This window comes from Phoenix dactylifera, unplaced genomic scaffold (assembly GCF_009389715.1).
Source record: "Phoenix dactylifera cultivar Barhee BC4 unplaced genomic scaffold, palm_55x_up_171113_PBpolish2nd_filt_p 000254F, whole genome shotgun sequence".
In the NCBI taxonomy this organism is placed as follows: domain Eukaryota; kingdom Viridiplantae; phylum Streptophyta; class Magnoliopsida; order Arecales; family Arecaceae; genus Phoenix; species Phoenix dactylifera.
In genome coordinates, this window is record NW_024067747.1 from 623340 (window position 1) to 648091 (window position 24752).

At 35.8% G+C, this 24752-nt stretch overlaps 1 protein-coding gene across 2 annotated transcripts; it reads left to right on the forward strand.

The window, feature by feature from the left end:
- The first annotated feature begins 1921 nt into the window (after nt 1–1921).
- On the forward strand, nt 1922–24710 carry LOC103701060 (serine/threonine-protein kinase STY46-like). 2 transcript variants are annotated; one of them, XM_008783008.4, is made up of 16 exons: nt 1922–2427; nt 2865–2979; nt 3615–3715; nt 3854–3973; nt 6637–6691; nt 7571–7681; nt 10402–10452; nt 12553–12728; nt 12802–12909; nt 13833–13906; nt 14033–14208; nt 18561–18656; nt 22003–22083; nt 22218–22271; nt 24033–24167; nt 24247–24710. In XM_008783008.4, the coding sequence occupies exons 1-16, from the start codon at nt 2219–2221 to the stop codon at nt 24322–24324; spliced, it is 1740 nt and encodes a 579-aa protein (XP_008781230.1). In that variant the 5' UTR covers nt 1922–2218; the 3' UTR covers nt 24325–24710. The 2 variants fall into 2 exon arrangements, with proteins under 2 accessions (XP_008781230.1, XP_008781231.1); XM_008783009.4 differs by having other exon boundaries at nt 1923–2427; nt 3857–3973.
- The last annotated feature ends 42 nt before the right edge of the window (nt 24711–24752 follow it).

Below are 24752 nucleotides of genomic sequence, written 5' to 3' on the forward strand. Positions count from 1 at the left end.
AATTAGGATGACTCTTTTCCATCTAAATTGGCATCAGATAAGATTCATTGCTATATGTTCGTTGGTGCGTCGAGAAGTTTTTTTTTTCTTTTTTTGAAAAAAAAGACTAATTACCCTGGCAAAATTTTGAAGCTAGGGCATTATGCAACCAAATAGTATATGTCGGCAATCTTGAGATAAAATTGGATCGGTGGCTCTAATTAGCCGTAAAGCAATAAAGCATGTGACATAGGATGATCAATCAATGGTTTAAAAGAATAATCTTTATCTTCATAAAAAAAGTAGCATGATGCCGAGGTTAATGACACTTGACCGACCATATTGAGATCATGGATTTATCATTTTTTTTTATGAAAATGTCTTCTAAGGACTTGGGTTTGGTAAGGATGAAAATTGGTTGAATTTGAGATCTTTTATACAAAAAAATATTTGTACGTGTGGAAGTTGTTACGTGGAAAATTCACCAAAAGAATTGGATTGGTGAATGAAGAAGAATATGACTTTAAATTTTGTATGTTGTAAAGAAAAAACTTTTAAATTCAGTTTCTATAATTAATTTATCCTATGTAGATAAAACCAACAGATATAGATTGAATAGACTAGGTAAGGGATTATAATTTGTATGTTACCCTCATAATATTAGCTCTTTGTATGCCAAATACAAAACAAGATCCATGGACATAGGATGGTGTTGTATATATAAAATAAACTTTTGGTGTTATGTAATAATTTGATGGCTTTTCTTTCTTTTCTTTTTTTTTTTTTTTTAATGATCGATGATATGCGAACCCGACTATAGTGAGTTCATATGCTCTACAAACATGCCATAGAAGCTCTTATAATTTTGTACGATAAGATGAGGATGGTTTTTTGTTGGTTTAACTATTCAAGTCAATCATGATGCATAATTTCAAGGAATGACAATGTAAATTTATCAATTTTATCACCCCTCTTTATGTGATTAAAACAAGCCATGTATTATAGGGCCCAATGATTTTAGCCTAACACGTAGATGATCATCTGCATATGTAGGGCCAATGCTTCACATGACATTAGGGGGAAATGAAAAAGGAAAAAACCACCACATCACTTCACAGAGAAAAACCAACATGGCTTGAAGACAATAAATAACTTTAATTAACAAATATATTACCTGATCAAAATAAGAATAACCTAATAATATCATTACATCTAAATACATCATTCAATACTTTGAAATTTCTCTTAAAAATGTTGAGTACCAATAATTATATTGCTACTAATTTTCCACAAAAATCACAAATGCAGGCTCGAGACTATAATATTTACAATCCAAAATACAATATAGAATTGCTCAAGTGCTTTCATACCATCAATTCAAAAATATTACAAACAAGATGTACATGTTTTATAATTTCTATGATTTTTAATGACTGGACTAACATAAATACCGGGATTGCTTGCAAGCAATAAAACATGTTTTGAGCAGCATCCACAATAAACAACATCTAATTCTTCTAATATTGGCAATTTTTTATTGACAAAAAAATACTATAAATTGTGATTCCATTATCAAAATTTTCTTCTGCCGCATGACCTGCCTTATTTAATATATCAAAAACTTGAAAACAATAAAGATTTGCTCTTGATTACTTATTTTGGGTCACTAATATTTCCTTGCCAAAGCTAGATCACAAAACCTCGCGGCGCCAAGGCGGGGGTTTCATAAGTGGAGCCCATCTAGACTCCAACGTAACCATCTCCTCAAATAAACCCGTTTCTAATATTATCCACTAATAATAAATCAAGGTAAAACGCTACAGGCTCCATCCTGTTACTTTGTAGCATAATTGCATGGATTTGGCAATTCTTTATTACAACGCGGAAGGAATCGTTACAGCGGACAAATTTGGTACTGGTTTTGGGTTTCCTAAGAGCTGAGTTCCTACATCCAAGAGTTGAATTCTTTAACAACTTCTCGCTTCCCTTGCTTCGTCCTTGCCCATAATCCCACCTCCACCTCGCCGCCTTTCGTGTCTCTATACATCTGCGGTTCTCCTCTTCCTCTCTCCCTTCCCCTCCCTCTCCTTCTTTCCTTTTTCTTTTGAAGAGATAAAAAGCCTCGTCTTTGGCTCACGTGGGATCTTTGGGGCAAAAGGGACCGAGGGATCGCTTTCATTGCTTCTTCTCTGGGTTTCTCTTCTCCTTTTCTTGCTTTTTTTTCTGGCTGGTTTCGTGGATGGTGGCGATGGGGGAAAGCACGGAGAGCTGCGGCAGTCGGGCGGCCGACGCGTCCCCGGCGGCGCAGCCGCGACAGCAGCAGCAGCGGCACAAGCTGGAGGTCTACAACGAGGTGCTCCGCCGCCTCAGGGAGGCCGGGCTGCCGGAGGCGCTGTCGCCATCCTTTGAGGACGATCTGTGGGCCCACTTCAATCGCCTCCCCGCACGGTAGATTTGTCTTTTGTCTATATTTTTGTCGATTTGATTGTTTTCTTTGGGACTCAGGATTGGAAGTTTTCGCCTTCCGCGTGATTACCGGGAGATCTTGCTCGTCCTTGACTTGGCGTCAGAGAGTTTGATTTTTTAATTCTTTTTGTTCAAATAAACCATGCAGTGTTATTGTTTATCGAAGCGCCGCCATTAATTTAACCGTTTCGGTCTATGGTCTTCGGAATTCCTATGCTGGAACTATTTCCATCCTGTTGTCAGTGTAGTGATTCAGTTAGATTGGAGTGGTCGGTTTTTATGTTTCTTTTGTTTTTCTTGGAATCGGACTTTTTTTTTGTTTTTTTTTGTTTTTCTTGGAATCGGACTTTTTTTTTTTTTTTTGTTTTTGAACACCAATTGTTTGTGATTTTTACTGTGTTGGTTTTTGTCCCCTCCAGCTATGCGATGGATGTGAATGTGGAGAGGGCAGAAGATGTTCTCACGCATAAGAAATTGTTGGAGCTGGCACATGATCCTGCCAATAGGCCCGCCTTTGAGGTCCGATTAGTTCAGGTAAAGGCCCAGCCAGCTCGCCCTTTGTTGACCGTCAAAATCTGCTTCTTTCTCCAATTGGTCAATATGGGTTAATCCAATTCTTGATGGTCATTTCTTGGGCTTTATCACCACTTGTTTTCTTGTATTTATGCTATGGTATTGGGTGAAAAGTTTTTCTTTTCAAAAATTTAACTTCTGTTTCTATCATTAAATGTTGCAAAGCTATTATCTCGGCATCCTGGCTATACAATTTGATGGATCCAGTAATGGAATTGTTACTGGTATTGCCTCAAGTGATAAAAGAACATAACAATACAATATTTTTTTGTTTGAATAATAGAAAATATTTAATCTCCTGTACCAAGAATAGAATACCAGGTTCCAAACTGCGGTCTCTGTTCTTATATCGATCACTTCAAAGTCTTCCAATTTTGAAATGTCTTGAACTGTTGTTTGATGATATTGTCTTGAAGCATTTCGAGATAAGTATTATTTCTTCTATTTGATGATTATAGCGATATGACTGCCTTGCTTTTGTTTGGCATTTGGTTTTTGCTGCTCTAGTTATCATGTTTGGGTTACCATGATATGTTGGAGCTCCTTAACTTGCATGTGTGGTTGGTTGCATGATGGCATATTTTTTTCCTATTTAGGTGTCTCCAGTCCTTGATGGTAAGCAAGCTGATTCTTTTGATTCCAACAAACCAGGGGAGGAAGATGCTCAACCTACTTCAAATTACTTAAGTAGGCAAAGGTATAGTTACCACTTGTTTTACCATTCCATATTTTTCTGTTCTCAAAAAGATACCTTTATGTGCATCTTTTTTTGCCTTCTAATGGATGCATTTATCGGCAATGAATTTCTTGTACATATATATTATACAATCCCCAGCAGCCACCCCCCTCCAGCCTTCGGCTCATCACCGAATCTAGAGGCACTTGCCCTTGAAGCCAGCAAGCAATATGTTCAAGATGCAGATAGTGCTACAAACACCTTTGCATGCTTTACCAGGTAAATCTTGCCCGCTAGTCCTCTTCATGCTAGTGACTTATACATATTTTCCTTGATTTCCACATCTTGAATCCTTTTGATGTCGGAAAACTCAGCAGTAGTTTGGGAATAACTGTAACTTTTAAAACTTGCATTATTATTTGTTATAATGCTAAAATCATCTTTCATGTGGATGCCGATGTATCATCTTAAATTCTTCGTAAGGCTAGCCAGTTCCTGCATAAACTATGGTAAAAATACTATTAATCATCTTGTCTTAATATCTTGTCATCTTTGCTCAAATTTTTTAGCTTTCTTTTTTCGAATTCACAATTTGAACAAGCAGCTAGTAAATATTTAGCTTATTTTATATGATTAAGACCTCCCTTTATTTAGGAGCAGTCTAGTTATATGGTGCTCAGAGCTCCAGCGGTTTTCAGGGGTTGGCCTAGTTCCATCGAAGTTTCTTTTCTATTGCTTGATCACATTTCTCTCATTAAAGAAAGATAATTGTTTGAACCTTCACTCTTTTGGTTGGTCAACTTGGTTTTGCAGATGGAAGAGTATCAGCATAGGACTGTAATTAGAACCATTGCTTTAATTAAAGCAGTGGTTTTTTAATTCTGATATTCACTGCACTTTTCAAATTGTGCTTCATTTTCACCTCTGCATGTATGACAAAAATGCGAATCTTCCTGTAGAAGTAATGATGCAACTGTTAGATCTAGATTGCCCTTTTGTATGCAACAGGATAAAATGAACCTGCTATCAAATTCTCTGTTGTATCTTTCATCTATCCAATATATGTTATAAAGGTTATATAACTTTTTACTTCAGAGGACTATAGGTTATTCGTAGGCTGCCTCCTATGTCAGTGGCTTCATTTTATGTGGCTCCACAGCTGACCTTGCTGTGCTAGGGAAGAGATAATAGTATGAACATAAAATAAGTTAATTTTCAGTTTTCCACTTTTCTTGAAAGTATTTGATCTTTGACTTGATCCATAATGCCATATTGCCATAATGTCTTTGACCAGGCAGCTAATTGTGCACTAGGAATCGTTGATCTAATTAAAATTTTTACTGCTGTACTCTGTAAGGTGATCTGTTGATGGCTGGCCAGGGTTAACCAAGATCATTTCTGGCTGATTGAAATAAGTAGTGGAGTATATGTATCCTCTGGAAGTTTATTTGAAGCATAGTACATAAATGTTTGCCAGAAATTAATGGTGATAGCTGTTGAACTGTTGAATTGTAAAAGCTAATAGAGTACGGTAGAAATGTGTGCTGAAGAGGAACTGAAATCCTGCAGAATTTGAGAATAAAGTGGCCAGAACCAATTGAGATGGTGTCAACATGCAACTAAACTTCAAGAAATCTGATCAAGGGACTGCTTACATTTTGTTGATGGATCAGGATAGAGGCATTAAGAACCAAAATAACTTGGCTAGATTTTGTAGGAAAGTAATCAAGGTTCGCCAAACGAGTACTGGAGGGGGTACTAGACAATGACTGGTTCGGTATGGTACGTGTTTGTACCATGCCATTTCGGGATGTACCATTCCAGGATGTATTGACACAGGGAGAGTCAGAGAGGGAAGGAAAGAGAGAGAACCAGAGAGAGGAAAAGAGAGAGAGGGGGGGGGGATAGACGCCGGGCGAGAGAAGGCTCGAAAGCCCTCTTTGGTCATCATGGGGGGGTGGAGCGAGAGAGGGGGAGAGAGAGAGAGGGAGGGAGGAAGGGGGGCGGGGTGGTGCCGGAGAGAGGGACTTACCGGGGGGAGGGGGACATCGCGAGCGGCTGGGAGGGAGTAGTGTTTGCGAGCATCTTGAGTAGGGGGAGTGGATTTTGAGAGAGTTTCGAGCGAAGAACCATTGCGAGCGGGGTTTAATAATGGATCCGACATCGTCTCGATTTAATCGGTTGAATCGTGCCTGTCCCTGACCGGTCCATTTCGGCATGCTATAAACCGGCTGGTTCGGCGAACCATGTTTCAAATAGTATTGCACAAATAATTAATTATTCCCTTAATATGAAAAGGATACAAGAATATATTGCCAGTTCCAACTTGATAGGATAAATATGTTGATCATTTTGATTCTTATACCACTAATAATGTTCCTTGTCTTTGCTATTTTAGTTGTTTTACCACAACTCCATTGAGCTTTCATGCATATCAATGAACTTCTTGTCATCCTTTATCAGCTTTGCTTTTCTTTGCAGTTTGTTCCATGAACTTCTGGAGGTGTTAGTGTTTTGCAGCTCGCACTTCTGCTAAACCCTGTTTATGATTCTTTTGTCTCCATTAAAAATTTTATATTAGTCTTCCTTGTCATTATTAGATGGATTTATTGCTTGTTCCTTCATCATGTATGAGTTATATACATGGTTCTGGTGTTTACTGATTTTAATCCTTCAAAAATTGTTGTTACTATGCATATTTGTTATATTATCAGTCCGCCCCCCTCCACCCACAAAAAAAAAAAACGTGAGAGTTACAATTTATGCTCTACATGGCTGTGTGATTTTGTCTGCTTTAGTATGTTTGTATATGATTATCAAATCTATTCATTTGGGTAAGTAATTCCCCCCCTTCAAAGCAGCTGTTTTTTACCCTGGAGCATCTTATCTATTTGTCCTGTGAAATACTGATTTTGTTTGTTCACTTTCTGATAATTTAACAGGCCCATGCATGAAGTTACCTTTTCAACTGATGACAAGCCAAAGCTTCTCAGTCAGGTAGACCAATTTCTTACCATATTAGGGTCCATTCCCCATCATTTTTTCTAAATACATTTGGAAATTAAAAATTTGCTCGGTCCACTGGGAATTTAGTTATGTCAGGAGGGTGGCTGTACTAAGTTTATGATAAGCTGACATTAATTGAATTCTTGGATTTTTTTGATTTGTTTTAAAGAGAATAATGTGGGGTCATGCTTGCTTGTGTGAGATATATATTATTGTGGGTTGTTGTTGTTCAAAGTCATACTTGTGCTAATTTTTTGTTAAGCAGATTATAGTTTCTATTCATCAATTTTAATCTATAAGATTAGCAAATATTGATCAAGCATGGGTAATTTGACAACATGAAGTGTGAAAGTTATGCAGGACATGAGAACAGATTTTTTGACCATTTGTATGAATTCCATCAACATGTTCCAATCTGTGAACTAAAATTGCCTACTGAAGAACAATCTGCATTAAATAATTATTCAGTATCTAGAAAATGGATAAAACTTTGCTTTTATAAGATTTTATAAAAGTGTTGTTACAAAAACGATGAACAACTGACTTGAATACAAAAGTTTTAGTTTTTAGTGATGCATTTTTGTATACCGATTAAAATCATTTTAGATTCTCATTTCTTATATTTTGAAATTATGAGATACAATTTTGTACAAATTATTGTCTGTTTTTGTCATAAAATTGTATAAAACTCTGAATGCATGTCACTGGAAGTTTCTTTTTTTGGTGGAAACAGAATTTTCCATTGGCTAGTAGGTGCTTATGCAAGAAATAATATTAGTGAGTTCTAGAAGGAAGAGTTGCAGCTTTTGTTAATATTGGTTTACTTTATAAACTTGGTTAATGAAAGTTCCAGTATTCTTATGTTTCCAGTTGACTGCATTGCTTGCTGAGGTTGGCCTTAACATCCAAGAAGCACATGCATTTTCAACAAATGATGGCTACTCGTTAGATGTCTTTGTTGTTGATGGCTGGCATTATGAGGTATTACTTAAAACCCTAATGCTAAATTTCAGATCTTGACGTGGCAATCTGTATTGTGTAAGCTGCTAATATATTCTCATACTTGTGTCAATGATAAAACTAACATGCACTATTATTGTTGCTTAAAATCCATTATATGAATGCACTTTGTTAACAATCCAATATTCCATAATTTTGTGGTATATAATTTTGACCTATTCAATTTCTGCATTAGAGAATAGCATAAGCTGTCTCAGACTCTCAGCTAGCTATGCATTGAATCTGATGCTTGTGATTCACTTGATTATCAAAAGTGGCAAGAACATCAAGTGTTAAAAGTTGCTTTATGTTTGAAGAAGAAGATCAAGAAGGAGCAACTATTTTCTGTCGGATGATGATGATAAAAATGCTCTTTGGAGATAAATAAAATGGCCTAGTCATTAATTTTGTTAATGCTAAGTATAGGATATGAAAATTGCCTTAACCTCATTCATTTTCATGGATGAATCAGAGTCTATAATTCTGTTAACTGTTTCTGCGTGTAAAGACAGTTGCGTAACTTGGATACAGTGGGAAGAAGTTGTACTTGTTGGAGGTAATGTATATCAGCTCCTTGCACTTAGGTTGCTGGAACTTATTTGAACTTTCTTGAATGAATATTTAGGCATTGCATGTTTTCCCCCAGATAAATAAATTCAATACAATGAGAACTTGACATTTATTTGATCAAATAACGCCTTTCCTGATCGTCATTCTATAACCCTAAGGAAGAATATCAGAGTTGAGTAGTGAAATTGGTGAAAGAAGAAACAAAATAATTGTTTTTAAGAGTCAATGGTGAGGCTATTATGGTGTACTTCATTTTTGCGTAAGATTTTTCATGCAAGCTAAGCATGTTTCTAATCCAAAAACAACTCAATTTACGACAAATCTACTATTTTGTTTGTAAAGTTAGAAGTATGTAGGAATTTGCAATTGTTGAAATTTCTAAACCATTGTTCTAGATTGACAAATGTAAGAAAATTGTTATCCACGATTTCAGACATAGCTTTTATCATCAACCAAATCTGGAGTCCATGAATTTTCCAGCATTTACTAGATTCTGTCAATTATTGGGTGCGAACATTGTTATTCCCTTTCCTGGGTCTAGGTGCATCATGCTTAAATGTTTGATGTTTTTGCACATGACTGCATGAATGTTATACTATGAAACTTGCATATATATGCTGGTTCAGAAGGACTGTTCATTGTCCATGGGAACATGTGTGGGTCCACTTGTGTAAGATGGAACATAAGGTTCAGTGGTTATTAACGCGTACTTTCGTCCAAATTATTGGTCTTGCTACCTGAAATTTGTGTTTTTTTCTTTGAAATTACGGAAGGCTTGTAGTACTGTTAATGATGTTGACTGTTGGGGCAAGGGACTAACATATCCAACCAGGCCAAGAGTCAAGACTCTGAGTATGTGTTTATACTGGTTGCAGTAAATTTTAGGCATTACCTGTTAACTCATGTGCTGAAGCAACGTATTCTTCTCTTCTCCCATATCGTTGTTTTAAAGACCGTGGCAGCAAATGGGAGGCCATGGGGCTGCATAGTGCCTAAGCACTTGGCAGGTGTGTTGGTGGTCACCAATAGGTCAAGGTGGCCCAGAAGAAACAAATTTAAAAATTAATAATATATGGATACATGTTAAAGAAAAAATAGTATGAATGCGAAATATGACCACATTTTAAAAAAGATGTTGAAAGTCAATTGAAAGTATCAACATATCAACATGCAATACTAATTCATAAATTGATTTGCCCCCATATGCAAACTTGATGCAAAATAGGCAGGCATCTAGGTGGCAGTTTAGTGGCACTATCTAAGGGGGCACCTGGCCAGCCAAGGCAACACATTTTTAAAATAAAAATATTTTTTATTTATATATCCTTAATTTGTATAAAAATGGCTTAATCTCCGAATTCTTCAATTCCAAAACTGACCCTAATCAAATTACTCTTAAAATTTTAAAATTTTCTTGCAAGAACTCTAATTAGATTTCTTAAAGTATTTGAGATGTAATAGATTTCTATGGAAAATGGTTTACTAACATTGATAGACTTTAAGAGAAAATTCCAATTTAATAAAAAATAAAAATATTAGAAATTATTTTTTTAGGTCTTTTTAAAATCAATTTTTTAATTAAATTATCTAGCAGCCATGTGCATCTGCACATGCATTATAACTATATATCTATATCTATATATATATATAAAATATTTGTATATTGAGAGTTATGTGTAGATGGTGCTAAGGTGTGCCTGTGAAGGCTATCCATATAAGACATTCTGAGATTGCCTCATTTTAGGAATCATCCCCAATATTCCCTTGATGAAAATAACATGTGCATGCACATATACACCGTCTCAGCCTTTATTCTTTAATCTCTTCCAAGTTCAAACTTTATAATGACACAGTCTTTAGTAATTAATCCATTGTAATGTCATCTTTTTATAGGCTAAGTGTTGAAGTTCTTTTTTACGGTATTTTAGCTATGCAAGCTGTTGAAGGTTTTATTTATTTTTTTTGAGTATTTCTTTGAGAGTGTGTACTAGAATGGCTGCAAGTGGATGATCTGTTTATCATTATGACCTGTTATGCTAATATTTTCATATATTCGTCATCATGGGACAGTTCTTATATTTTATCAAATTCCAGCCTGAAAGAATTCTTACTTGTTCATTGGAAATATTTAGGAAATAGAGCAGCTTAGGGATGCATTGCAGAAGGAAATTCATAAGATTGAGGTAATTTTCTCCTTTTTACCTTTTCGGCCAACCGAATGCCTTGCTGATCAACTGTTGTTTCTTTTTGTACCCATCAATTTATCAAAGTAATGGAGTCAGATAAAAAATTATACATTTTAATATTCATCTCCTTACTTTTGCTGCAGCTTTTGTTTTAAAAAACTGCTGTTGTTAGTGAGAAAAATATTGGTCATCATATATAACATATTGAATGAGGTAAAAATTATAACACCTGTAAGGATTGCATAAACATGTACATTTGATCTTAAAATGTCATTTTTTTGGCCTTAATATTTTTAGGTAATTAAATTCATGAAAATTAAGTATAGTAAGTCACATCAATATGTAAACTTTGAACCTACCTAAGGGACGTTATTGCTGAATTAGTTCAATGGTGATCATGATTTGAAAAATAATTCTCACATTTTTAGTCTTGTATTGTATTATTATTATTATTATTATTATTATTATTATTATTGAGTTGATATACTATATAGTTTAGAGAAAAATGGTGGATTTGATGTGTAATGAGTATGTCGAAGGGAGCATACGAGTTGCATCATTAGAAGGTGAAGTGGTAGAAAATTGATGAAGACAAGGCCACGTGCACTGGAAACTCGAAGAGTTTCATAAATAAGGGAAGAGGCTCAGATTTATGAAAGCTCAGCAAAGATGAGAGAAATCTAAGATAAATCAAAACAATGAGGTAGAGTGCATTGCAGCAACACTGTGATAGTGAATGATTGAATATGGCCCTTATACATATATGAAGGAAGAATGTTAACAAGTTGAAACGGCTCAAATGGAAAGTTCCAACTTATTTTAAATCTATGAGCAACTCTTTGTGAGCAGAATTTGCATTGATTTCAGCTTAAGTTTTGAACCAAGATTTTTCTGATACTTCTCGAACTTCTTGTCATGTATTAGATCAACTGATTATTTTTCAGTGAAAAAGTATGAGCTGAAATTTTGAGCCATGTTTATCCAGAATTCTCTAATGATATTCTCACAAGTCACAATATTAATTGCATGTTTCTTTTGGGAACTATTATCTTTACTGTATTGAAGAAAGTTCCCATTAAATTAACTTATACATGCACATGAGGTCATGATACTTTGAAATTATTTTCATAATTTTTTTTCAGGGAATCCTACACAATGCATTTAAAAATGTAGTTTTGTTTATTTTTCTTTATTATCATCAAAAATAGTAACTTAAACTCATCTAGAGGTCTTGATTTTTATGTCTTTTATTAAGCAGTTATTCATCTTGTCTTTACTATGCCTGCATATCTACGTATGTAATTTTGAATAAAGAAAGCAGAAAAAAAATAAATTATAAGAAATTAATAATATTGTCCTTCCAGCTGAAAGAAAGGTGTTGATGTCTACACTTAGTGGCAATCCTGTGTAGAAATTGATCAGCATCTGGAATGAGGATGTGTTAAAACAACTTGGTGTGATTTGAGGAGTGGATGGCAAATTTATGATTTTGCTCTGAGTTATAGCTAACAAGTTTTTGGCACAAGAAGTAGCCCTAGTGTTATGCTATTTTGGTCTCTCTATAATGATGAGAAGCTGCGCTTTTGTGTTTATTCTGTGTTCCCAGCTGATATTAGTTCATCAAGTTAATTAAAAATGGATAGGTGATTGTAAATCCTAGGATTGGATTTTTTATGCCAAATGGTTATAATGGAAGTAAATAGACCAATGATTGAAAAGGAGGTGTTCATAAGACTCTATCTTCTGCTATATAGTAACATATACATTGTTTTTTGTTTGCATAAGTCATAATAGTATGGAAATGGCTTCATTGACTTTATTTGGTTTGACAGCATGCTGTAGCTTTCAACTTTTGTAGTGATGAGCTATTAAATCTTGAGATGGTCATCTCAAGTTCTAGAAAAGGAAGCTTAAGAAGTAAAGTTGCTTTTCTACGTATCAACATTGTGCAATAAAATGAGAACTCGTTTTATTCTTATTTGTGTCACTTGATGTACTCCAAGTCCTTGAAATTTTGTTTGTTTGATCCTTTGGTTTTCATTTCTTGGGACATTAGGTATGCTTGAATATCAGTATAATGTATGAAATTTTATACAGAAGCAAGCATGGTCAAAGACTCAGTCATGGTCTCCTATACTGGAAAATGCACAAACTTTGGAGGTGTCTCTACCTGACCATGTCCAAATACCTACGGATGGGACTGATGTATGGGAAATTGATTTCAGGCTGCTGAAGTTTGGAAATAAAGTGGCATCTGGATCATATGGTGATCTGTAAGTATACCAATGGACTAACATAGTAGACTCTTCTATATGGTTCCTCTCCTAATTCCTTGTCTTCTTCCAGTTACCGGGGAACATACTGTAGTCAGGATGTTGCTATTAAAGTACTTAAGCCTGAGCGCACAAATGCAGATATGCTGAGAGAATTTGCACAGGAAGTCTATATAATGAGGTTTGTCCGAAGAAAACTACTTTCGTTCAGCTGTAGTTTGGATCATTTGCCACCTCACCACTTTTTTGGATAATAGAATGAGTAGCTGTTGCTATTGGCTCGATCTTGATTTATATTATGGTGCTTTCGTCATGTTCTGCATACGAAATAAACAAATTATTCACATATCTTGTGCTTTGCGCTGCTATAATTTAAATTTACCTTCCATAATTGGTCATGTTTTGGTAGCAAATTCCTTGGTAATTACAGCTACCACAGTATGAGATTTTAACTCCTGATCATCATCAATGACAACTACCATGACATGTAAGGTACTTGATATCTTCACTTGTATATTTGTTCTTTCCATTATGTAGTGATGTCTCCTCTACTCTTAAAGCAGCTCTCATGCAGATCATGTGGAAGTATGCGCCAATATTTGATGCCACTTTATGTTCAAGAGCATCAATGAGACTTCTAAAGTATTGGGAAACAAGAAGCTCACAGAGATTATGCATTAGTTTACACACTATTATTGCCAATTCCTTATGAATTTGTCCTTGTGCCTGCTTGTACATTTTGTTATTTAGTCAAAAACAAGGCTCTTATTGCTGACTTCTTACCGAGTAAACTCTTGTTTTTCAATAAATCTTAAAAAATCTGGATGCTATAAGTATGGAATGATTTTAAAAAAAATATATGTTTAAGTAAATGTCCATAAGTGGACATAATGAAAGAACAGATGCCACGGAACCATGAGGGAATAGGATATCGTGTCATGTGCTAGCATATAAGTTGCATCTGCTTTGTAGCATTTAGCTGGGGGATTTAGGTCATTGCAGTCTTCTTTTTTTTTTTTCCTTTTCTGAAAAATGCTTTCCATTATTCTAATTTCTTCTTGATCTTCTTTGATTTTTTCCTCCATTCTGCTCTCGTTTTTGCAGAAAAGTTCGCCACAAGAATGTCGTGCAGTTTATTGGTGCATGTACCAGACCTCCTAGCGTATGTATTGTTACAGGTACAAATATCTTAGGAACTTTGGGTATGGATGGTAAAATTGGTTCTCTATAGTTTGCCATGCATGAAATACAATGTGGGTTGCTGGTGCTGAGGATATTTGCCTCGGTTTGTGTACTGTTCTCAGAGTTTATGTCAGGTGGAAGTGTGTATGACTTTCTTCATAAACAGAAAGGTGTTTTTAAGCTTCCGGCATTGCTCAGAGTAGCAATTGATATATCCAAGGGAATGAACTACTTGCATCAAAATAATATTATCCACAGGGACCTAAAGGCTGCCAATCTTCTGATGGATGAAAATGAGGCAAGTTATTCTGATACCTACTGTTGTTAGTAGATATATGCTATTTGTGAACTTAGTACCAAGATGCACTTATATATTGTAACAAACTAGGACCTTACCCCAAAACGCGAGCCGGAAGGTATTATTTGGACTCTTTAACCTAATATAAGTACTCAAGATCTACCCTATGCATAGCCGATGTAGAACAAAACACATACCCAAACGGATTCTTAGATGCTCCTCCCGTTTAAGCCTTGGTATCCTCGCTAGGCTAAGGGTCCAAATTCATTCAAATTCATTCACAAATATTACAAATCCAATTATAAATATCAAGATCGGCTCGTGGTTAGCCTAAATGGGCCCATGCTGCAGTATCCTTTAGTCCACATGGGACATTGATTAGGTCCGCTCTAATACCATTTGTAATAACTCAAGATCTCACTCAAAAAGGCTAGCTAGAAGGTATTATTTGGATTCCTTTAGTTCTGTATAAATACATAAGATCTAGTTGATGCCTAGCCATTGTGGGACTAAAGACACACCTGCATAGATCCTCACATATAGAGTCCACTTCCTAGTTAATCATTGTTGCACTGTGGTTAATTGAGGTTGAATGTATTATAAGTTCTTCTTTAAAGCATTTTTCAGCTATCTTCCTAATTTAATAAATAACTGCTAGCTATGTTTGAATTTGTCAGAAAGACCTGTGCTTTTGAATATTTTATATTGAAAAACTTTGTAGTTACTTTGAGCAAATCAATATATCATCAAATGTGGTCAGTAGTTATCTGCAGCTATTATTTTCATTGTCACATGTTTATAAATGCATATTCCACTTGATTAAAATGTTTTAATGTTTTTATTTAAATTAGCTCCTTTTGCATATATATTTCTTAGATAATGTGTTGTCTAGTGATATCAATCCTGCTGTCATTTTGAGTTGGTTCCTCATTCAGGGTTACCATGATATTTATAGATATCCTCTACATACCAAGATTCAGGAGAACATCATAAGGTTATTCTTTATATATATATATATATATATATATATATATATAAGAAGATCCTTTCCATTGGCTAGAATCCCTTATTTGAATGAAAATAGATCTTGTGGAATCATATTGAATATTCGACAATAAATTCCATATGTATGTATGTGTGTGTGTGTGTGTATGTCAGATGTCTATTGTAACAGTTATTATTATCTGTTGTATTCCCCAACTTTGCTCTTAGTAGATCCCTGTGCTACATAGCTTTAGTATTTTTCTTTTACATCTTGATCTAGATATCTGGTGTATCATTTTCCTGTTTAAGTGCTCTAATAGGAGTTCTGGGTAGGAAATTAAAGCGACAGACTTGATGCTATTTATAAGAGATCACTTCTTGAGAGTGTTGTTTCAAGTTCAGATGATCCTTTCAATTGGCTAGAATCCCTTATTTGAACGAAAATAAATCTTGTGGAATCATATTGAATATTTGACAATACATTCTGTATGCATGTATGTGTGTGTGTGTGTATATGTCAGATGTCTATTGTAACAGTTGTTATTATCCATTGTATTCATCAACTTTGCTCTTAGTAGATCCCTGTGCTACATGGCTTTAGTAGTTTTTTTTACATCTTGATCTGGATATCTTGTGTATCATTTTCCTGTTTAACTGCTCCAGTAGGAGTTCTGGCTAGGAAATTAAAGTGACAGACTTGATGCTATTTATAAGAGATCCCTTCTTGAGAGTGTTGTTTCAAGTGCTATTTATGGAATACAGTAAATAAGTCACAACCTGTTTAGCATTACTACTTTGTGATCATGTTAGTTATCCTTTCTTCTTGTCCATCTCTCTCTCTCTTAATTTAGTTATTTAACTGTGGTCTTGGGGCTTAGAACTGATTATGCAGACTCTGAGAGGGGTTCATAAATTGCTTTAATTTGTTATTTGAAACCTATTCATTAGGGCAATGCCTAGTCTTTAGTGCACAGAGGAATGCCTTGTTGCTGCTAGCTCATTTTTGTGCGAAGCATGTCTTTTAATTCTTGTCTTACCTGTTTGTGCAACTTATTACACCTTTAAACCTAATTCATACTTCTATTACTCATAAGTGCTTATGGACCCCGACTCCTACTAGTAACTCTCTCGTTTACATGGTTCATGTTCGACTGTGTTGTATTACTTACACATTAAATATGTTTTTTGCATCCCGTGTGGTGTTGCTGAAACAGTCTCAAATTTATTCTTTTTTTTCCACCGTCAAAAGTTACTGGGCCTTTGCACCCATCATTGGACCAGTTGTTGGAAATGCAGTCTATCTTTAAAAGAGTAGGGCATTGTTGTTTAAGAATGTAATTCTTTTGCTTAAAATTGCAGTAGCCAAGAGGACACCATGCAAAATAATATAGTTCTTTAAGAATTTTAAGTTGTTCATAGGATTTTAGTTATCCTTTCTTTTTCCCTTGATTATAATGGATCATATTGATGGAAAATGAAAACCTGTTTTAGTTTATAATTCAAGAACTAACTTTGAATTTGTTATACTCTTTATCTGACTTTTGTATTCTAATTCCTAATATGCTCTTTAATCAAATCTGATATTTTGAACAATTAATTTTCCATAATACAGAAGCTTGTCCTCGCTGACTAATTAAAAAAAGAAAATTTGACCGGACTAGGTTCAATATTGTTAAATACAGGTGCATAGTCTTCAAATAACCTGGAAATTTTGCTCGTAACTTCTGCTCATCTTTTGGAAGCACTTGTTGACTGTTTAAGTTAAAATTCAATTGGTTGTTTAGTAGAAAATTTTGAGATGATTTGAGGACCAATCTTCCAGGTTTTTCTTCTTTCAGCTGTGTTAAGTATTACTTATCTTGGATTGACCATTTTTTCACTCTAAGTGCTTGTAGGGTATTTTGGTTGGACTCTATTTGTCATTTGTGAAACCTGTTATTTGTTTGTACTTCGTAGTATGTCAACTCATCACATGATATTCGGTTTTTCTTGGAAACCTATAGAAAAATATTTTCTTAATTAGGTCATTTTGTGGATGCTTGATGAAATGTTACTTGTCTGTTTGTGGATGTTTGATTTTTTTTTAGATAGTTTTACTAGGAAATTAAATTTTTCAATGATTTTATTTAATGGGTAATAAGATTCTTGTTGTATTGATTTATTTATTGTTTTCCATTGGTCTTTAAGGGTGTTTCGGGTACTATTTATTGTTTTCTTGTTGCCACCATAAAAAAAATATATACCAAGTGCGTCCAAACTTGGCTCATGCAGGTTGATGACCAAACTTGATACCACACAATTTGGTATTGTTGTATCTAGTCTTAAGTGGACTTCCACACTTGGCACTTGGTACACAATTTGGCACAGTTCGGCAATCGTTGATCCCGATGATGACCCAGAACTATAGCAATTTCAGTCCATAAAAGATAAAATACCCTTGCTATAAGGTGAAAATATAACAGGATGGATACCTTTTTCATTTATATCAAGAAGACATTTTTGTTTTCAAATGTTCAAAACAATATTCTAGATGCACATATGGAGTAAATAAGAAGTTAAAGGAAGGCCAGGAGTTGAACCTATAGTAGAGGAAGTTCTTTAAAGTAGATTTTGTGGGTGACTGTGTCTATACAGATAAAATCTGGGGATTATTTTGATGAAGGTCTAAGAAGGGGTCCATATAAAACAAAGCTGAACAACACGTATGGGTAGAAAGGGCAGAAAAGGGGAGCATTAAGGTCTAAGATGTTGGAGCTGATGCATTTTGATGATGTTTTCTTCGAACTAGAACTTAGCCCTTGATTCAAATGAGATAGAAGGATCCTGAGATTGCCCTTTGTAGGTTTACTGCTGATGCCATTAAGAATGGATATGCAGCAAGGAGTTCAAGGTAGTGCTAGTTACAGAAGTGCTATAAGATTGATCGACAGGTTATGGCTAGAGTTGAGGATTAAAAATGACAACATCAAGCGCAACTGTAGGCAGAATATGTTCTGATCCCAGGCGAACAGTTTTCAATACCTCAGTTCTTTTAATGCAATATAATGAAAAAAAGAATGTCTCGAATAGTATTATGTTAGGGTGGTTGAATGAAGATGCCTACTAATGGAGATGCCTTAAGACTTTTATGCAATAATAGGATGTGAAAAAGGCGTAATAAGATTTTGAAATAGACATATAATTGACTTTATTAATGGGGACAAACCAACTTTACTTTGTTTACCTTGTTCTTCAGATAATTCTATTTTGAAACCTCACTGTTGCACTATTATTTTTTTTCCCTTCAGATTCTAGCTGTTCTTTTTCTTGTGTCCATTTGACTTATGTTGATTCATTTGTTTTTTACACTTTAAGTCATCATTGCGCAGGTTGTCAAGGTTGCAGATTTTGGCGTTGCTCGTGTTAAATCTCAATCTGGAGTTATGACTGCTGAAACAGGAACATATCGTTGGATGGCACCTGAGGTATGTTTTTTCACTAGACATTAGTCTTTACTTTGTAATGTTCAGTTGTAACATCTTTCAGATACCTAGTTGATAAAAAAAATATACTCATGGTATATCTGAAGTTATTGAAGTAATTTTGAATGAAGTGGCAAAACAACAAACATACCAATATGACACAAAATCCAAAAATGCAACTTGGTGGTCTCCAAAATTTGGGACACATATATTAATTCTGGTATTTTATAATATATTTTGCAAAAGAATGATTTATTAATGTGTATGCCCAGATGCCTCACACATGCATGTTTGCTCTATCTTTATGTTATCCTGAAAACCAAGCCTTATGCTGAAAATTATGGCTATGAAGTACATGCAAAACATTTGAGTTAGTCTTTTAAGTAGCTGGTTATCCATTGCAGTATGTCAATTGCATACGTGGACAAGGTAGAGCGCATAATGTCATACACTTAGACTTTAATGGCTGATGACCAACAGGAGGCTTGCATAAGTCGAGAAAAAGCACTGAAATTGGGGTAGAAAGAGGCTAGAGAACCTAGTAGCTGTAATGTTTTCAAGGAAATCAGCTCATGCCAAAACTAGGAGTTCAGCTAGATTTTGAGATCTGAATTCTACTGTATCTACATGCTTCATATGTCTGAAGTCTAGCATTAATTGGATCACAAGTAGTTATAGCAGTAATTTATACCATGGTCTGACCTAAGGAATTGATTGGAAGGGCTGATGTTGGCTAACGACATAAGCAAGGTATGCTGAGCTGGGTTGAACTACCCGGTTCAAGTAGTACCGAGCCGACCCAGTGCGAAACTGGGTCGGTTCGCCATTTCAATTCGGTTCCAGCCCGTAGTGGTTCGCCGTTTCAATTCGGCTCTGGCCCGCCGGAACTGGCCGGTTTGATGCCAGCTTGGTGCAAACCCAGTTCGCACCAAGTCAACCTGCTTTCGAACCGAGTTGACCGTGGGCACTGTGACATTATTGCAACAGTGCCACACTAATAATGCCACAGTGCCGCACTAGCCGTACCGGTTCCGGTTTGGTACCGAACCGCACCGACCGCGACTGGTATGGGTCTCGGTATCGGTTTGGCAGTCCTTGGACATAAAAAAAAATGAAAATTAGCATACACAATTATTAAACTAGCATATAGGAGAGGACTTGTAGGGCATCTCCACCAATGATAGTAACATGAAACCATGAATTTTCTTCATGATTTGCTACTGCATTATTCATGACAGCCTTGACTTAATTCATGTGGTTTTTAAACAATATTGTTCCTCTCATGTTTTCCTGCATTTATTATTTAATTGGAAAAGATCTGCACTGGGCTTCACAATAAACTTTTGGACACTTAATGTTATCTTTGGAGTACTGATGCCAGTCATTGGTCCATGGTCATTATCATGATCCTGCTCTGTGACTCACTTGATACTTGATAGTGTTATCAATACATAGACAATGTTAATTGGCTCTTTGCTGTCCAGGAAGATGATTATCTTCTTTGCTAGTTGTTTGATACTATTCACTTTCACTCTGATTTGAAGAAATAGTGCTTCCTGTCTTCAATTTTTGATTTCTTTTGGCACATTAGTCATGGTTATCATAGGAACTGCCAATCTGATGCCGCCATCACTCTGAGTCATTTGATTTATGATTTGTTAGTGCAAGTTATGTCGTCATTAGTTTGAATGTTTGTAACCACTTGGTGCTTGTGCAGCCTCAACAAAGATCAACCTAGGCTTTGTTAACAAAATTGGTTCAGGAAAAGGCCTCATTGGACCCTTGTGTGTGTGTGTTTTTTTTTTATTTTTTATAATTCGTATCAGCTGGGGGACCATACACCAGCAGGATAGTTGGCCATCTGGATTCCTGGTTGCTTGGATTTACTGGCGATGTCGGCCATGACATTGGCTACCTGATTTCCTTCCTCTAAATACTTTAGAGGCTCTGAAGTTTGGGCATGACCTCACTCTGCTGAGATCGGACAAGTATCGTTGATTGGGGAGACCTCACTATGTCCAAGTTACCACCGCAAGTCTCTATGTACCCGTATATTGGTTGTTCTCAGTTGGTTCATTGCAAAGTTCGCACCTTCCCAGGTTATGGCAGAGAGGTAAAGGTGGTCTGGTGGTGAATAGACCCTGCACCAAGCAGTGTGCCTTTCATGTTCCAAATGACAAAACCCAGCATCAGCACTATGTGCCTTGACTGCCCTGTTGAAATTTACCTTTACTTTGCCAGGTTGTGTGGAAGCCCATTGGATGAGAGGAATTTGGATGATGTCCAGTGGAAGGCACTTGCCAGATGCCATTGCTTTAGGGAATTGTTGAGGCAACTGAAGTTCTCGTGATACAGATCAATTGTCCTAAATACCCAACTGGAAGGATGATTTCACTTGGAAGATCACCTGATATTGAGCTATCAACTGCGGCTGCATATTATTCAAGTCCGTTGGCCTGTTATAGAAAGGTCCATGTGATGGACCACTTGGAGCCCACATGGGACTGCCTTAAGTGGTCAAGGGCTTGATTTACAATTTGGCTAACCTCAATGACCTGGGTCAAGAGAAGAGGGAGCGGCCCAGCACCATAACATTTCAGTTGTTTGCTAATTAAAGAAATGAACGATATATTAGGGTTAGGGTTTCAGTTTGGTATGAGGGTTTCCAAATCACAATCCTATGGGTTGAATAGGTCTGGCGGTAGATTTTGAGGCGGTGACTATGAGAGTAATGTCAAAATTGACTACATATAATGAGATTGTTGGTGGTGAGATGGACAGTATGTTTGGAAATTAAAAACAATTCCTCTGTTGATTTTGTGACTGCAATTGCCACTAGTTTGAGAGTTTGCAATGTTTTGGAGGATAAGCATGGGGAAGGCAATAGTGGCTGTCAGCAACTGTGCGTACTCTGGCTATAAATTAAGATGGTGGCAATGTTAACTGGAGTCTAAGCTAGGACCAAGGACTAGGAGCTTTGTTGGTATCTTATAACAAAATTTTGCTCTATTGATTAAGCACATACGAAACAATCAAGATGTTCTCTTTGAATGGAGACCCTGAAGAACATTTCACGATTCAAGCTCCTGACAGACTTTTTCTAGGAATTATGCTTCTACTATAAATGCTACTTAATTCCTACTTCTGGAAGTATAGAAGATCATAATAAACTTGTGCTGAGATGGGTATGATTAAACGCCATAGCCTCATAGGTGCTCATGTAATTTGACTTATTTGTGTTTTGGAATTTCTTTAGCAATTTGCTATTGGATATCCTCCACCCAATATCCTTTAATACTAGGCTCTCCTTCCAAGAAAGTTTCTAAGAAGGATAGTTTTTGCATTGTAGGTCATAGAACATAAGCCCTATGATCACAAGGCTGATGTTTTTAGCTTCGGAATTGTGCTTTGGGAGCTGCTCACAGGAAAGGTAATATCAGCTTATGGCATTATTTCATAGTCCTTATAACAAGAGTACCATTTCAATTAAGTTTTTTTAAAATAAATTTTAGAAAAGCCTTTTCAATCAAGTTGATGATGCATGCTTATTTATTGCTGTCTCAGATTCCATATGAATACCTAACACCACTGCAAGCAGCAGTTGGCGTGGTTCAAAAGGTAAGCATCATATCACCCTCACCATTATGCAAATTGCAAATATGCACCATAGCCATCATATGTAAATTATCTTACTATAGTTTTGCAATCTACAGGTATAGTAAGCATATCTGGTAGTTGAAATAAAGTTAAATGCAATGATCCCTCACCTACATAGCGGGTGGATTTTGCCCTGCTGGATATGGATTTTCTTGTTACTTACTAAATAGTTGCATCAAAAATTTCAAGGCTTACATAGAACAATAAAAAAGAGCATTGATATTGTGGCCTCTTGAACAATTAAATGATTTAATTCTCTTTTGACTGCTGCATTGGTGAGCAAAAAAAAAAAGTGGTCGCAAAATTTTTGGCCAAAAATATTTTTTTATCCATGCAATCTTTTTTTTTGCCCTCGAGGAGTTTGTCATTTGCTTCTGCACATATCTTCATTTTCTTATATCTGCAGTTTTCTGAATAACATTTAACTAAGCACTTCCAGGGGCAGAGCTAGGATTATTCTCAAGGAGGGCGGGCCCATCTGCTTATGCGATTATTAAGAAAAAATATATCTTTCTAAACAAAACACTGCTAATGTGCTATACCATGTATACCTTGTCTTTTCTTATATTAATTATTTTCTTTTTAATGGTTTAACAAGAGGCATATGGGGTAAATATAACCTAAAACCATCATAGATTGTAACGCTGATCAATATACAATTAACCTGCAAATCAGTTGAATTTTAATTAAAAAATAAAATTTTGAAAGTATGAAAACTATAGATTTATTTATCATATTAAAGCTGAAAGAAAACCGAAATTATTCTACTATGGAAGTTATTTTCAATTCTCTATTATATATGAAACTATACTGAATGGAATAATTTATAAACTTGCTTGATCTAGGCCACCAATTTACTTCAAAAATTGGCTATCTTTTTGAATTTGATGGTCAATATTCAAGTTAAATCTTTGGCTTAAAAAGTAGCAAAAGCATAAATTGACTTTAAAAAAGAATTAAAAAGTGAAAAAAAAAGTCATCTCATTGCAGGGAGATTGGGGGGGGGGGGGGGGGTGTGTGGAGTTAAGGAGGGGATGTGGGATTTTATGATAGGAAAAGAATATAATATTGGGCACCTGGAGGCTTCCTGTTATAGTAATGCCTCTTGATCTCTTACTCAAATGAGATAATGAGATCAGTTGGATTACTTTATCATTATGCTATAATTTAACTTTGTAAAAGTTTGCATTGCTTGAAATTATAGACTAATTTAAATTTGAAATGAAAAGAAGATTTAGGAACTATTTCCCTTAACAATCATTCAACCTGACAAGCTGAATATAGAGTCAATATATATATGTGTGTGTGTGTGTGTGTGTGTGTATTTGTGTGGGTTATATCTCACTAATGTGATTGATCAATATTCAATAGAAGCTTGAACCATCGTGTTCTTCAACTGACAATACATTATAGTTTGTATATTGTAAATTTCAGAATAGAGCAGCTTCTATGTTCAGTATACCTAAAAGTATATTTGCTTAGGAAAGGATAGGACATGCATGGGTATGCCCCCACCTGTCTTCATGCCCACATTCCTGTATGAAAGGCTATGGCCTTCTGATCACATATAACTAGGTTTTTCAGAATCTTTATATTTCTCAAAGTTGATCATTGTATACTGTTAAGCTTTGTGGCACCAGAGCTTTGCTACTTTCACGTATTTCTTTTTCACTGCTGCCTAAGCATTGTTGCAAAGATGATGGCCTTCCCTACTCTTTGCAGGGCCTGAGGCCTACAATACCAAAACATACTCATCCCAAGGTTGCTGAACTGCTCGAGAAATGCTGGCAGCAAGACCCGGCTCAAAGGCCAGACTTTTCAGAAATACTGGAGATACTCCAGCTAATGGCCAAGGAGGTTCAGTAAAGAACACTTTATTTTCCTTTCAATTCCTTAAAAGGGCCGATGGAATTTTCTTATGAATTATGTTAATTAGGTCGGTAATGAACCTGAGGATCGTCGTAAGGAAAAGTCATCAGGTGGGTTTCTCTCAGTTCTCAGGCGGGGCCACTGAAGCAGGAGAGCTGTCCATGAATCACTGCGTGGTCTCATCATGGGCAGTTTATGGTCCTTGGCAGGATGGTTCCTTACCTGTACAGTGTTTGATTGGATAACCTGGTTCTTTGTTCCTAATTTGCGTGTTCTAATTCTTTTGCCATCTAATTGCTGTCATGTCTATCTTTCAACAAATGGAAATATAATGTCGGGTGGGAAAGAGATCATGTATCCAAGTGCAGGAGTCTGTGATCCCGTTTTTTGACCCCTAACCATGAAGTTAATTGGGGTTGTTGCTGTGCTTCTGTAACCCTTTTCGGCCTGTCATCTCTATGAGTGGATCTGAACCTTTTTGTTCATTTTTATGGATTGAATTATTTTACAAAGTTTTGAGATTTATCACAAGGACCACGATGTGGTGCGTGGACTACGTGGTTAGAATATGCA

Bases quoted from the DNA above. Each gene is read 5' to 3' on its own strand.
- LOC103701060 (XM_008783008.4), top strand. From the start codon at position 2,219: ATGGTGGCGATGGGGGAAAGCACGGAGAGCTGCGGCAGTCGGGCGGCC. The intron at 2,980-3,614 runs GTAAAGGCCCAG...TTTCCTATTTAG, and splicing joins TTGAGGTCCGATTAGTTCAG to GTGTCTCCAGTCCTTGATGG. The intron at 12,910-13,832 runs GTTTGTCCGAAG...TCGTTTTTGCAG, and splicing joins CAGGAAGTCTATATAATGAG to AAAAGTTCGCCACAAGAATG.